The sequence below is a fragment of the Saccopteryx leptura genome, chromosome 10, assembly GCF_036850995.1.
Source record: "Saccopteryx leptura isolate mSacLep1 chromosome 10, mSacLep1_pri_phased_curated, whole genome shotgun sequence".
Lineage (NCBI taxonomy): Eukaryota > Metazoa > Chordata > Mammalia > Chiroptera > Emballonuridae > Saccopteryx > Saccopteryx leptura.
Window position 1 is genome coordinate 57,214,016 of NC_089512.1, and position 12,861 is coordinate 57,226,876.

Consider the following 12,861-nt stretch of genomic DNA (forward strand, 5'->3'; position numbering starts at 1 on the left):
CAGAGCCTAGTACATTACAGATGCTATTATTTTTTTTAACGAGCAAATTGTTATTTTTGAAAAGAGGGGAGCAATTTAGCATGGCATACTTAATTTTCTATTTTTTCTTTTTTTGGGAAGAGACCCGAGCACAAAAGAGGTCCGCAGAGGGACCAGAGAAAAGTCCCGAGAGAGGGGCGCCCCCAGGGGTCAGACAGGAGGAGAGAGAGTTGGGAGTCCGCGGAGAAGGAAAGATCAGGAGTGGAGGTTTTAGGGGAGGTTTCTCTGGCCAGAAAAAGGCCTGCGCGGTAGAACAGGCGGCACAGAGATTAAGGACAGGTGCGCAAATAATTAGAAGCCATGTATGTAAGAGATCTCCAATCAGTTCCCAGCTTTTTTGGCGATAGTTAAATTGGTGAGGGTGTTAACACCGAAAGTCTCTTCAGGAGGCTAATTCAGTGGGTTCTGTGGCCTGGCCACAGAGGAGAAGAAGAACAGTTTCTTCTTCTTTAGGGAGGGAGATTCCTGTGCCCCCACAGCCGCCCTCAGTCCTCGGAGTGGTCAGATTTAAGTATTAGCGTTCTAAAAACTCAAGGTCTGGCTACGGACATAAAAGGTAAAGTGGATGTGCTTGGGGAGGTCTCCACAAGCACACGCACTCGGAGGGACAGAAAAGACTTCCCTGACGTAGCTACGGTTTCAGACAGGGAGTCTCGGAGGAAAGAACTGAGAGGAAGGCTGGAGGCTGGGGACTTACCACACCATGTGCCAAAGTGGGTGGAAGGTCGGAGATCCTGGTTCTTTCTCCTGGTTCTTTCTCGGAGGGGATGAGGAAGAGGAGCGGTCCTTGCGGACTTCTACTCCTCCCGGGTTTTCAGCACCAAAATGTAAGGTATTTTTCCCCGCCGAGAAGGAAGGAAGAGGGCTCGAGCCACCAAGTGTGAAATAACAAAAGGCTTTATTGAGTACAGAGTGCGCATCCCGCCTAGGAAGGTTCCCCGGCCCCGAGGAAAGATGGAGGCCAGGGAAGTTGCCAGCATACTTAATTTTAAGCAATTTAAATATTTGAGGGATGGAAACAAATTCTTAGAAAAAATGAGAATGCAATGTTAATCTGCTTCGACAGAGAAAGTCAGATACACTGATCACAAAAATTAGGGGATATTTTATCATTTCATATTCATTTTGAAATATCGCCTAATTTTTGTGAGCAGTATAAATAACTTTTGACACATCTGGACTTCTAAAAAGGAACTAAATACTTTTTTCTTTTGCTTAGAAATATTTTTTCTAAGACTTGTAAATAAATTGCTATTATACCCACAGTCCTTTGCTAAAGAAATACATTACTAAGAATTCAAGGTCTTGGCGGTTACCTGGTCTAGGAAGATTCTTGCTAGGGGAGCGCAGTCAGTGGATCTGATGAACCGCACCACATCTGCCACGCTCCACTTCAAGGGGTTACTGTCCAGGTGAAGCCTTTCAGAAACTTCAATCCTTATTTCCTTTGTTCCCCACAACAAAGCAAACCAAACAGTATAAGAGCTATTATATTATAATAAAAAAATGTTTATTTAATTAAATTCATAACCCCTCAAGGCAGGTTTTATGACATTTTCCCTAGCAAAGATGGCAAAGGCCCATGTACAGCAGGTATTCAGGAAATGTTTGTCTTTCATAATAAGAAATATCAATGAGGAAAAAATTTATCTCAAGTTTCAGCAGAAATCATTTGGACAATTTAACAGAGAAAAATAGTTTTTAAATCTCTCATTTGTTTCTTGGTCTATTTCAATGCACTCACTGGTAGGTGCTAAAATGAATGGGATGATCTTTCCAGTGACAGAAGAATTAACTAAGTTATCAGGAGAAATCACTTATTGTTTCTGTTCATAGAATATACATATTTAAAAAGCAACCTGTTTTAAAACACTAACCTAACTACCATTCTTTAGTGTATGTATATATTACATAACATGCAGATATGTATATGTTAAATATACTAAACAAGATGGGTTAACCAGAATCAAAAGGATACTTTATTTCTATAGAACCACTATATTTCTATAAAACCATATATATTTCAAAAAATATTAAAAGGATGTTTTCCCTAAACTAAATTACAAGCTACAAATAAACCAGCCATAAAACATTCCTTTACTTAAAACAAGCAGCCACTCTGAAACCTTCCTCCTGCTAAGTAGTTGATCTCCAAATAATCCTTGAAACACAGGTAAATCACTGAATTTGGAGTCATTTAAAAAGACACCCAAGATATTCAACTGAAGCCTATATTGAAAAAATGGAATGCCAACATGACTAATAATTACATTCTAGAGAGAAATTCTAGAGAGAGAGAAAAAAGTGTATTTTAAAAATGGGTACCTTTGGTGAAGGAGGCTTATTCTCATCATCAGAAAATGAAAAAGTGCGAAGCTCTCTTTTTCTCCTTTGTCTGTCTGGAGGCAGTGATGTGGATATCTCACTTTGGGTGGGAGAAGAAGAACATGACTTTTTTTCTGACATTTCTGACTCTTCCTGTAGCTCGTCCTGCTGCTCAGAAGTACTGTCTTCGCTTAGGGAATCGTCATCTCCTTCATCTGGGTCATCTTCATCTTCACCCCCACTTCCCTAGAGGAAAAGGAGAGAAGGCTCATTGAAATCTAAGACAAACCAGTTCTGGGGCCACAACACCATCTTATCTTGGCCAGAGATCTGAATTAGAAAGACCTGCAGGTGTTCTTTCTGTGTCTGTACTGTACAGCAGTGATCTCTTCTAGACGTTACAGCACGTCCGATCTCATACCTGGGGAGAGCCTGCTGGGGTATTATCAACAGATGCAGAGGACCGTTTCTTCTTATGAACAAAAACATTTTTCCGCCTCTTTCTCCTCTTATTGGCTTTTTTCAGGGCACAGGCTAAGTTACTATGCCCACCAGGCGGCCTCCCAATTCTTTTACTTTTCTTCTTTCCGTAATAGTGTGCTAAATGTGAATGACAAAGAAAAATGAAGTAGCTTCATTATTTTTGTGTACCTCAAACCACAAGAGATTCTATTAGCACTGCAGAAAACAGGTATACTGTATTTGATTCAAGTTTAAATTTCATACAGTGGAATAATCTTAACTGTACAGCTCTTAAATACACAGTCTGATTAGTACTAACAGAGCATAAACCGGAATAATCCTCCCCCTGTCAAGACACAATTCATCTATCTCCATCAACCTAGGAAGCTCCCAGGGTCCTTTTCTAGTCAGTTCTGCTAATGAGAAGTAACCATTATTCTGATTTCCTTCACTGTAGGTTAGCTTGTCTCACCTCCGGAACCATTCAGTAGCTATTTTTCATGGAAGACTTTTTTCACGCAGCATGTTTCTGAGTTTCATCTTTGTTGTTGTGTGTATGAGTAATTCACTCCTTCATATTGATGAATAGCATTCCATTGTATGAATATACCAGTTTATCTATTCTCCTGTTGATGGGCACCTGGGCTGTTTCTAGACTGTGGCTATCATCAAGTTGCAACGGGCATTCTTATATAAAGCTTTTAGTGGAAAGGTTTTCATTTTCCTTGAATACCCACCTAGGAATGGAATTACTGGATCAGATAATAGATATATGATTAACTTAAAAAAAACAAAACTGCCAGTTTTATAATTTTACACTTCCACCAGCAATGTAGGAGAGATGTAGGTGCTCTACATCTTTGACAGGATATGGGATTGTCAGTCTTTTTCATTTTAGCCAATCTAGTAGATAGGCGGTAATTTCTCACTGTAGTTGAAATTTGCATTTCCCTGATGACTAATGATACTGAGTATGTTTTCATGTGCTTATTGGCTATTTGCATGTATTTTTCTATGAAGTGTCTATTCAAATCTTTTATTCATTTCTTGTTTCATTTTTATTGAGATATAATTCACAGAACATAAAATTCATCATTTTAAAGTGTACATATTCAGGGGTTTTCCATATATTCACTATGTTGTACAACTACCACCATTATCTAATTCCAGAACATTCTGTTTCTCTCTTTTTTAAATTAACAGTTACATAACAATTAGCTATTTATTTATTTATTTATTATTATTATTATTATGTGAAAGGCAGGAGGTAGAGCCAGACTTCTGCACACCCCCGAATGTGATCCACCAGGCAAGCCCCTATTGGGTGATGCTCTGCCTGTCTGGGCTGCAACTCCATTGCTCAGCAACTGAGCTATTTTAGTGCCTGTGGCCAAGGCCACAGAGCCAGCCTCAGTGCCCCAGGCCAACTCTGCTTGAAGGCTGCAGGAGGGGAAGAGAGAGAGACAGAGAGAGAAAGAGAGATGGGGTCAGGGCAGGGCCAGGACCAGGAATTGAACCCAGGACTTCACACACTGGGCTGACACTCTACCACTGAGCCAACCAGCCAGGGCCTACAATTACCTATTTAAAAACATATGAAGTGGAGCAAAAGTAGGTTTACAGTTGTTTGTATGGAAAATAATACATTAATTAATAATACAAGAATAAACTGTGTTTCACATACTCACAACTGTAAACCTATTTCTGCCCCACCCTGTACAATTCAGTGCTTTTTTGTGAATTCACAATATTGTACAACTACCATCTTTCTCAAATTGCAAAACTTCTCTTTTATTGAGTTGTGGGAGTTTTAAAATATATTCTGGAGAGTTCTTTGTTAGATATATGTTTATATTAAGAATATTTCTTTCTCTAAGATTATACAGCTTATCTTATCTTTTTGATAAATGGTGTTATTGCCTGGCTTGTGGTGGCACAGTGGCTAGAATGTTGACCTGGAATGCTGAGGTTGCCAGTTCGAGTCCCTGGGCTTAACTGGTCAAGGCACATACAGCAAGCAACAAGTAAGCAATGAACTACAGTGAAGCAACTATGAGCTGATATTTCTCATTCCCACAACCCTCTCTTCTCTCTGTAAAATCAATAAATAAAATCTTTAAAAAAAATAAATGGTGTTATTAGGAACAAAATTAACCTAAATAATATCTAAATAATATTTAAATAATATCTAATAATTTAAAAAATTTAATTTTGATGATGTTTAACTTATTTTTTCCTTTATGTTAGTATATTGTGTTCCTAAGAAATTCTTGCCTATGCTAAGATCTTGAGGATATCCTTTTTTCTTTCTAAAAGCTATATATATAGTTTTAGCTTTTATATTAAATTTATGATATAACTTAAATTACTTTTCATATTTAGTGTGAGGTAGGAACCAAGTTTTGTTCTGGTTTTTTTTTCAGTTTAGATATCTAACTGTAGCAGGGCCATTTGTTGAATTTTTTCCCTATTAAATTTGTCATCTTTGTTGAAAAGCATTTAACTGTGTAAGTTTGGTTCTATTTCTGGAACCCCTATTCAGTCCCATCACTATACTTGACTATTCCTTCATCAATACTCAACTCTTGGTTTACTACAACTTTATGGTAAAATTTGAAGTCAAACAGGGTAAGTCTTCCAACTTTATCCTTCCTTTTCAGGACTGCTTTAACTATTTTAGATCTTTGCATTTCCATATAAATTTTAGAATATAGAGATAATTCTAAAACTGAAACATATATTCTAGCTTTGTAATATAGTAAAGTATTACCAAAATACAGGGTTCTCAGTTACAACAGTTTCGGCCTACGCCGTTAGTGTCATACTTATGGACTATGTGGGTGAACTAGTTCCAGACCAGCCTGGAAAAGTTCTTTAAGAAGGTAGAGAGGCCTGCAAAAGATCGTGCACCCTCTACATCAGCTGCTTCTTGAGATGAAACACCTCTAGTACAGGAAGAATCATCTCCAGCATCTCCTGCATGTGCCTTAGGCAATCCTGATTCACCTGACCCAGTGTCTCCAGCACCTTCTGCAGGTTCTCCTGCCTCTCCAGCTTCCTCCTCCCAGCAGGTCACTCTCTCCCACCTTGCAATGCCCCTTCCAGTGTGCAAGCCAACTACAGGAATAAAGGTAAGGAATTTTTTTACACTTATTTTTTTTTTAACTACAGTACAGTGTACCGTACAGTTTATTTATGTCCTTTTTCTTTTTCTGTGGCTTAGTTGTGCTTTTCTGTTCTAGATTATGATTTTACAACTGTGATACAATAGGTAAGTGACTTAGGCTAGGGTAGGGGTAGTCAACCTTTTTATACCTACCGCCCACTTTTGTATCTCTGTTAGTAGTAAAATTTTCTAACTGCCCACCGGTTCCACAGTAATGGTGATTTATAAAGTAGGGAAGTAACTTTACTTTATAAAATTGATAAAGCAGAGTTAAAGTATATAATAATAATTACTTAGCAAGTACTTTATGTCGGATTTTCACTAAGTTTGGCAGAATAAATCTTTATAAAACAACTTACTATAGTTAAATCTATCTTTTTATTTATACTTTGGTTGCTCTGCTATCGCCCATCATGAAAGCTGGAACGCCCACTAGTGGGCGGTAGGGACCAGGCTGACTACCACCGGGCTCGGGTGTGTTTCAGCTTACACCAAAATTTGGTTTACGTCTCTGTTGTAGAAACAGAACTATGTTGTAAACCAAGGACCCCCTGTACACTGGAATTTTTGCAAAAAAATAATTAATTCTAAAGGATAACATCACTCAAATTACTAACTGGGAAACATTATAAAGACTGCTAATATCTAAGGTAATTTCAACTATATCACTGTGAAAAATAAATTCAGAAAAAAGCATAATAAAATCCATATATCTTCCAAATGCTCAAAGTGGCATAGTAATATATGCACTTACATGAATAACACACTTTACTTACCTACTAATAATTGCAATTTTGGAGGGAAATTTGCTAAACTAAGTGCTGAATCTGACACAATAAAAACCTAAGACAATCCCTGCTCTTGAAGAACCCAAACAATAGAAACTAGGAAGTTATTCTTCTACGATCTGTCATTCAAATACTGATTGGAAAGCTCATCATATTAAATGTTGAGCTTGGATTGGCAGCATCAGCAGCACCAACGGCGTCTGGAAGTTTATTAGAAATGCAGATACTTGGGAATCCAGGTATCTACAGACCTGATGGATCAGAGCCTCCATTTAACAAGATCCTCAGGTAATTTGCATGCATGATAAAGTTTAAGACGCAGAGAATTAGAGATCTCTAAGAGCAATCTTTAGCCCTGACCAGTAGTTCAGTCAGAGCATCATCCCTAAATGCCAAGGTTGTGGATTTGATTCCCACATCAGAGCATACATGGGAAGCAGCCAGTGAATGCACAACTAAGTACAACAACAAATGCATGCTTCTCTCTCTCCCTTTCTCCTTTCCTCTCTCTGTCTCTCTAACATCAATCAATAAAAATAAAAATTTGTTTAAAAGCAATCTTCACATTTAAAAAGGTAAAATAGAGCCTGGCCTGTGGTGGCGCAGTGGGTGGACCTTCGGCCTGGAATGCCAGGGTTGCCGGTTTGAAACCCTGGGCTTCCCTGGTCAAGGCACATACAGCAAACAAGCAATGAGCAACTAACATGAAGCGGCTGTGAGTTGTTACTTCCCATTCCATGCTCCCATTCTCTCCTGTCTCTGTAAAATCCATCAAGTATTAAAAAAAAAAAAAAAAAAGGTAAAATCCTCCTCTGTATTAATTTTTCCAAGTGACATTAGGGCTTGTATGATTGAAAAAAAGGTAGAAACAGAACTTTGTGTTTAGGCAACAGTGCCTTGAAAGTGTTCTAAATTGGAAATTTCATCCTGTATGACTTCCTTTTTTGTTGTAGTTTCACGAGAGAAGATAAACAATGTGAAGGAACAGATGTCCTATGACAATTCAGAGTGAGGCTGCAACTACCTGCCCCTCAAACAAAGAAGCAACAAAGGCTTCTTTGTTGCTCCTCACAGAGATTTTACATGCTCCTGCCTCAGGCCTATACTCCTGTTGCCTCCTACTCAGAACATTCTCACCCCAAAGTCTGTGCGCTGGCTTCCTTTAGGTTGTTACCTGTCAGGAAGACTCCTTTCTCTCACTCTCCTACTTTGCTTGTTCATCTTGCTTCATTTTTATACACAGTACTTACCTCCCTATATTTGTTCATTTGTTTATCTGTCTCCTGCAATAAAATGTAAACTCAATGAGGATAGAATTCTTTTTCTTTACTGTGGTATCCCAGTGCTAGAACAGTAGCAGCACACAGTAGACACATAATATATATGTGCCGATTGTATGAATGATTTACGTATCCAAATAGGTGCAACAGCTAATTTATATACATGCCAGATATAAAAGTTTGCAAAATCTGACCATGGCCTGTTTCATATGGTTCTCAAGCTAAAAGTGGTTTTTAGATTTTTAAAAGTATTTTTTTAATGTGAAACTAAAACAAAAAAATATATGAAACAGATCATATGATCCACAGCCTAAGATGCTTATTATCTGGCCCTTCACAGAATAAGTTTGTATAACTCTGCTATATGTGTTTGTCTGAAAAATAAAAAACTTTCTAGGATATAAGATATGGTCAACTACTATAGTAAACAAATTTGAAAATCATGACTTACTATATTTGGTCTTTGTAAGTACAGAGCAGTTCTCAGAACACTTATCCAGAACCATCCGTGGACCGAAAAGATTGGGACAGCACTCCAGTTTAATACAGGTTTGCCGGCAGAATTCAGTCACCCGATCTGCTGTTTTCACTATCTCAACAGTGGCCCGGTAACTCTTTCCTTTGTATCTGCCATTGGAAGACATCAGATGCAAGTTTACTGGGCTAGTCATTACCCAGAGAAAAGTCAAGTATATTAATATCTGCTTGTTAGAACATTGTATTGTCTTTTATATTTTGAAGACTCTGAAAATAATACAGAGTTTACAAATTCTGTATTAAATCAAATCTATAATCTAGTAAGCTATGACAACTAAAAACAGTTATTTTAATTAGTAAAATAAGGTTCCTGGTTTCTGTCAGTTAAGGTTTTCAAATAGTAACTTCTGCACTAACTACGGAAAGAAATGTGACTTCCGTTAAGTCTTTCTTTACCTTGGGGCAGTGATTCTCAGAATGTTGTGCTGACCTGACACCAGTCCATGACAAGATCAGGACATAAAACAAGAATAAATGTTTATAAACTTTCACAAAAATTTGAAAAAGTAATTTTATGTCCTTTAAATCTAATTATAAAAAACCAGTGCTTAAATTTTATGCCTTTTAAATTTCATATTTCTTATAATTTATTTTTATCATAACTTATAAAAGTATTGAACCAAGACAGAATGAAAACTTTAAAAAAAAGAAAACCCTGGCCCTTCATCACAAAGAGTTGAAGAATCACTGCCCCAGGTAACCAAGTATTCTTTTTTTTTTTTTTTTTTAACAGAGACAGAGAGAAAGTCAGAGAGGGATAGATAGGGACAGGCAGACAGAAATGGAGAGAGATGAGAAGCATCAATCATTAGTTTTTCATTGCGACACCCTAGTTGTTCACTGATTGCTTTCTCATATGTGCCTTGACTGTGGGCCTACAGCAGACTGAGTGACCCCTTACTCGAGCCAGCGACCTTGGGTCCAAGCTGGTGAGCTTCTGCTCAAACCAGATGAGCCCATGCTCAAGCTGGCGACCTCGGGGTCTCGAACCTGGGACCTCTGCATCCCAGTCTGACGTTCTATCTACTGCGCCACCACCTGGTCGGGCGGGAACCAAGTATTCTAATGTTATCCATGGAAGAACTGATTCTGTGAACCTGCTGAGGATGAAGATGCAAAAAGGGCAAAGGAGCCTACTCACTTGGCTTTCAGGACTTCGCCACATCCATGCCACACAGAGTCTTTGTCCAGCTGCAGCTCCCGAAGGACACGGCTAGGTTTATAAGCTGCATTGATAAGTAATGTGAGGACCTGTGCTCCATTTTTAAAGCAGATATATGAGTTGGGAAGGAGAAAAGCAGACCATTAGAACCTTGCTATACCCTAGCATGTCATGTATGAGATTAATTCTAGTCATATAAGTTAATGAATGTTAACAAAATAGTAATAGTGAAGACATGACAGCTGATCAAAGTTGCAAATGAGAATAACTAGACCCTCTTAAATATTCAAAACATTGTGGTCAGAAAGAAAAAGACACCATGAATTTAAAATTACTATAGTATATGCTTCCAAATCCTTTCCCTGTCATGGTGCACTCAGAAAACTATATTTGTTTGGGACACATTATAGATGGCTGAGCCTTCGCGCAGTTGGAGGAGTCTGGCCCAGAAGCTCCAGCGTCCCCAGACCCTGCCTTACCACCCCAAAAGCTGAGCAGTTCAGTACTCCTCTCATATGGTACCTGCAGTGTGGCACCCTGGCTGGGAAGTTCTGTGAGTCCAGCAGATACATAGCTTTGTTTCCAGGTTAATGCCACACAACCTCTCAGTCATAGGCTGACTATTCTCACATTCATTTTTGCAGTTCTCATGTGATCTCTGACAGAGGACCTTTCTACATTGACAGAGTGAGGGTGCTATGTAAAGAACTACTTAGGTGAACGATCCCTGGGTGTAGAAATAGTTATGTGCCCAGATCATTGTTCAACATGAGAAAAGTTAATCACTCATGATAAAACCTAGAGTTGTCAAATCTATGGCATGCAGATAGATCTTTGTATGAATGAGTCTATGAGACTGCTTTAAAATTTCCAAGTTCTTTTGCTACTGGCCAGAACCTTACCTCTCTGAGGACCAAAACACAGTTCCCAGGACCTACACATTGAGGCAGCTCAGCAATTCTTCCTTTGTTAAGATATGGCCCTGAGAAGCAACGGTGGTTGAAGTATATCTTTGGACAGCAATATTTTCCATTAATAATAACTGCAAAATGAAGAGAAATATTCAGAACAGAGTTCTTTTCTAATTTGTTTCCAAAGTTGGGTTACTGGAGGAAAGACATGCATATCTACCATAAAGTTAAAAATGATATATTTTGAAGCATAACGTATCTGGATCTCCTTGAAATACAACTCTATTATAGAGCTTATCACTCTGCTGAAATCAGACAACATCTGGAATTACGTGCAGATTAACTCCTGAATTAATATGACATTGCTCCACAGCCTTATACTTCTATCAATAAAGGAAATGGAAGATTGACTTCAAGAACCCATGATGATTTCTGACAACCAACTATTCAATACTCTATTCTGGAATGTTTCCAGGGAGTAAAGGTGAATACTATCTAGAACCGCAGTTTGTCCCCTTAAAACCACTAAACTAGTATGATGGCAGCCTTCAATGATATGAGCGCCTTCCCATTTCTGGGATTTTTCAGAGGGCTGAAAGTATGCTGTGATCACATCTCTAAATTCTTTAAGTACTACAGACCCCTCTCTTCAACTACTTTTTTGTGTGAATACTGTACCTTCAATATAATATTTTAAAAGTCCCCTCATAGTAGTTGGCAATTGAGCTACTAAATGTAAAAATATTCAGACACTAAAACATCTTCATTTTCATATCAAGCAGAGAGAGGCTCTTCTGATGGATACTGTTAACCCAAAGTTAAGGAAAGAAGATATGCTTACACTGCCCACTGTTGACAGGACCCTGAAGTATATATTATTCACTCTTAGAATGCAGTGTAGCACAGTGGTCAGCATGTTGGTGTCCACTTCTGCACCTGAACTCGACCACCCCGATCTCCCTTTTCAGGATTAAAGCACTAACGTTCCCTGCTGCTGGGAATGTTGGCAGTTTATAGGTCCCAGTTGTAAGTCTGTCCTGGAACTGCTCTCCCTCAGCCTAGGACTGCCCTCAGTGGAAGAGAGCCATTCTGCTGAGGTGCAAAGGGAGCAGCAGCCTATTTCCAATAACTGCCTCAACGAGGGACAGATCTGAGTGGCTAGACCACAACCAAGGGGCCCTGTGGGACTGGGAGAAACTTCTGTTACACTGAACTGTGGCTCAATTTCTCCCTCTGCCCAGTCCTGCTTCCTTCACCCTTCCCAGGAGCTGTTCCCAAGAGCACCTCATTGTAATTATCAGTCTTATGCTCTTTCTCCAAAGTAACTGGACCTTTCACAAAACTCAAACTTGGTTGTGTTCATGTGGGAGATATTAATGTCTTAATTCTGTAGTTTCACTAAGCATTAGAATGGCCAGCAATACATAAAAAATAAGGAGTTATACAGTCCCAATCCTTTATGTATAAATGATATACAGTAATGGAAGGGCAGAGGATAGATGAGAGAAAAAAAATGCCGATTTTGAATTTGAGAAAGATTTCTGACACTTCTACTTATAAGCTGCATGATTTCTCCAACCTTTGGTTTCTTTTCTTTTCTAGGCATTTACTAAATACCCATCCAAATGTCAAACCTGTGCTAGAACACACACAACCAAGATGCTAAATGTAATACAACCAGCAAAGGAGGAGTCAAACAGTTACAAGGAGAGACCTCTCGACAAAAGATTTGGGCCTCCTGAAAATATACCAGTCTCATTTATAAGGCAATTGTCCTCTGGGACAATCTGTTTTTCCAGTGCTTTATATTTTTAATCGAGAAATATATATACAAACTGTGCATATCAAAAAAAGGGCTGAAAGAAGAACAACCACATCTCACCCACCCTGATTAAGAAAGAGCACTGCCTGGACTTCAGTTCCTTTCTATAAACTCAGGGATAATAATATCGACCTCTAGAGTCCTCGGCACTCAATAAGTGATTAGTAAAGAAGAGCTACAATTATTATAAATAGACAGAGGTATCAATCTAAAGGTCATTATTAAGAAGTATATCTTAGATAATTGTATCTCTTTAAATCACAATTAAGAGACCCTTCTAAGAAGCTATATCCTATAAATCAAATGTATTGTTTACTTTTAGATACAGTCCATTAAAAAAAATAACAGTTCTCTTTCCCCTAAGATTGC

The 12,861-nt window shown here is 38.5% G+C and overlaps 1 protein-coding gene across 3 annotated transcripts in view; it reads right to left on the reverse strand.

Moving 5' to 3' along the window:
* Positions 1-12,861, reverse strand: part of SFMBT1 (Scm like with four mbt domains 1) — a 201,930-nt gene that overhangs the window by 7,012 nt on the left and 182,057 nt on the right. For all 3 annotated transcript variants that reach the window (XM_066350444.1, XM_066350445.1, XM_066350443.1), the window contains 6 exons: positions 10,662-10,801; positions 9,739-9,848; positions 8,512-8,687; positions 2,786-2,964; positions 2,365-2,610; positions 1,356-1,484 (listed from right to left, as the gene is read on the reverse strand). In XM_066350444.1, coding sequence (XP_066206541.1) covers positions 1,356-1,484; positions 2,365-2,610; positions 2,786-2,964; positions 8,512-8,687; positions 9,739-9,848; positions 10,662-10,801 — 980 coding nt within the window. The remainder of the gene's footprint in view (positions 1-1,355; positions 1,485-2,364; positions 2,611-2,785; positions 2,965-8,511; positions 8,688-9,738; positions 9,849-10,661; positions 10,802-12,861) is intronic.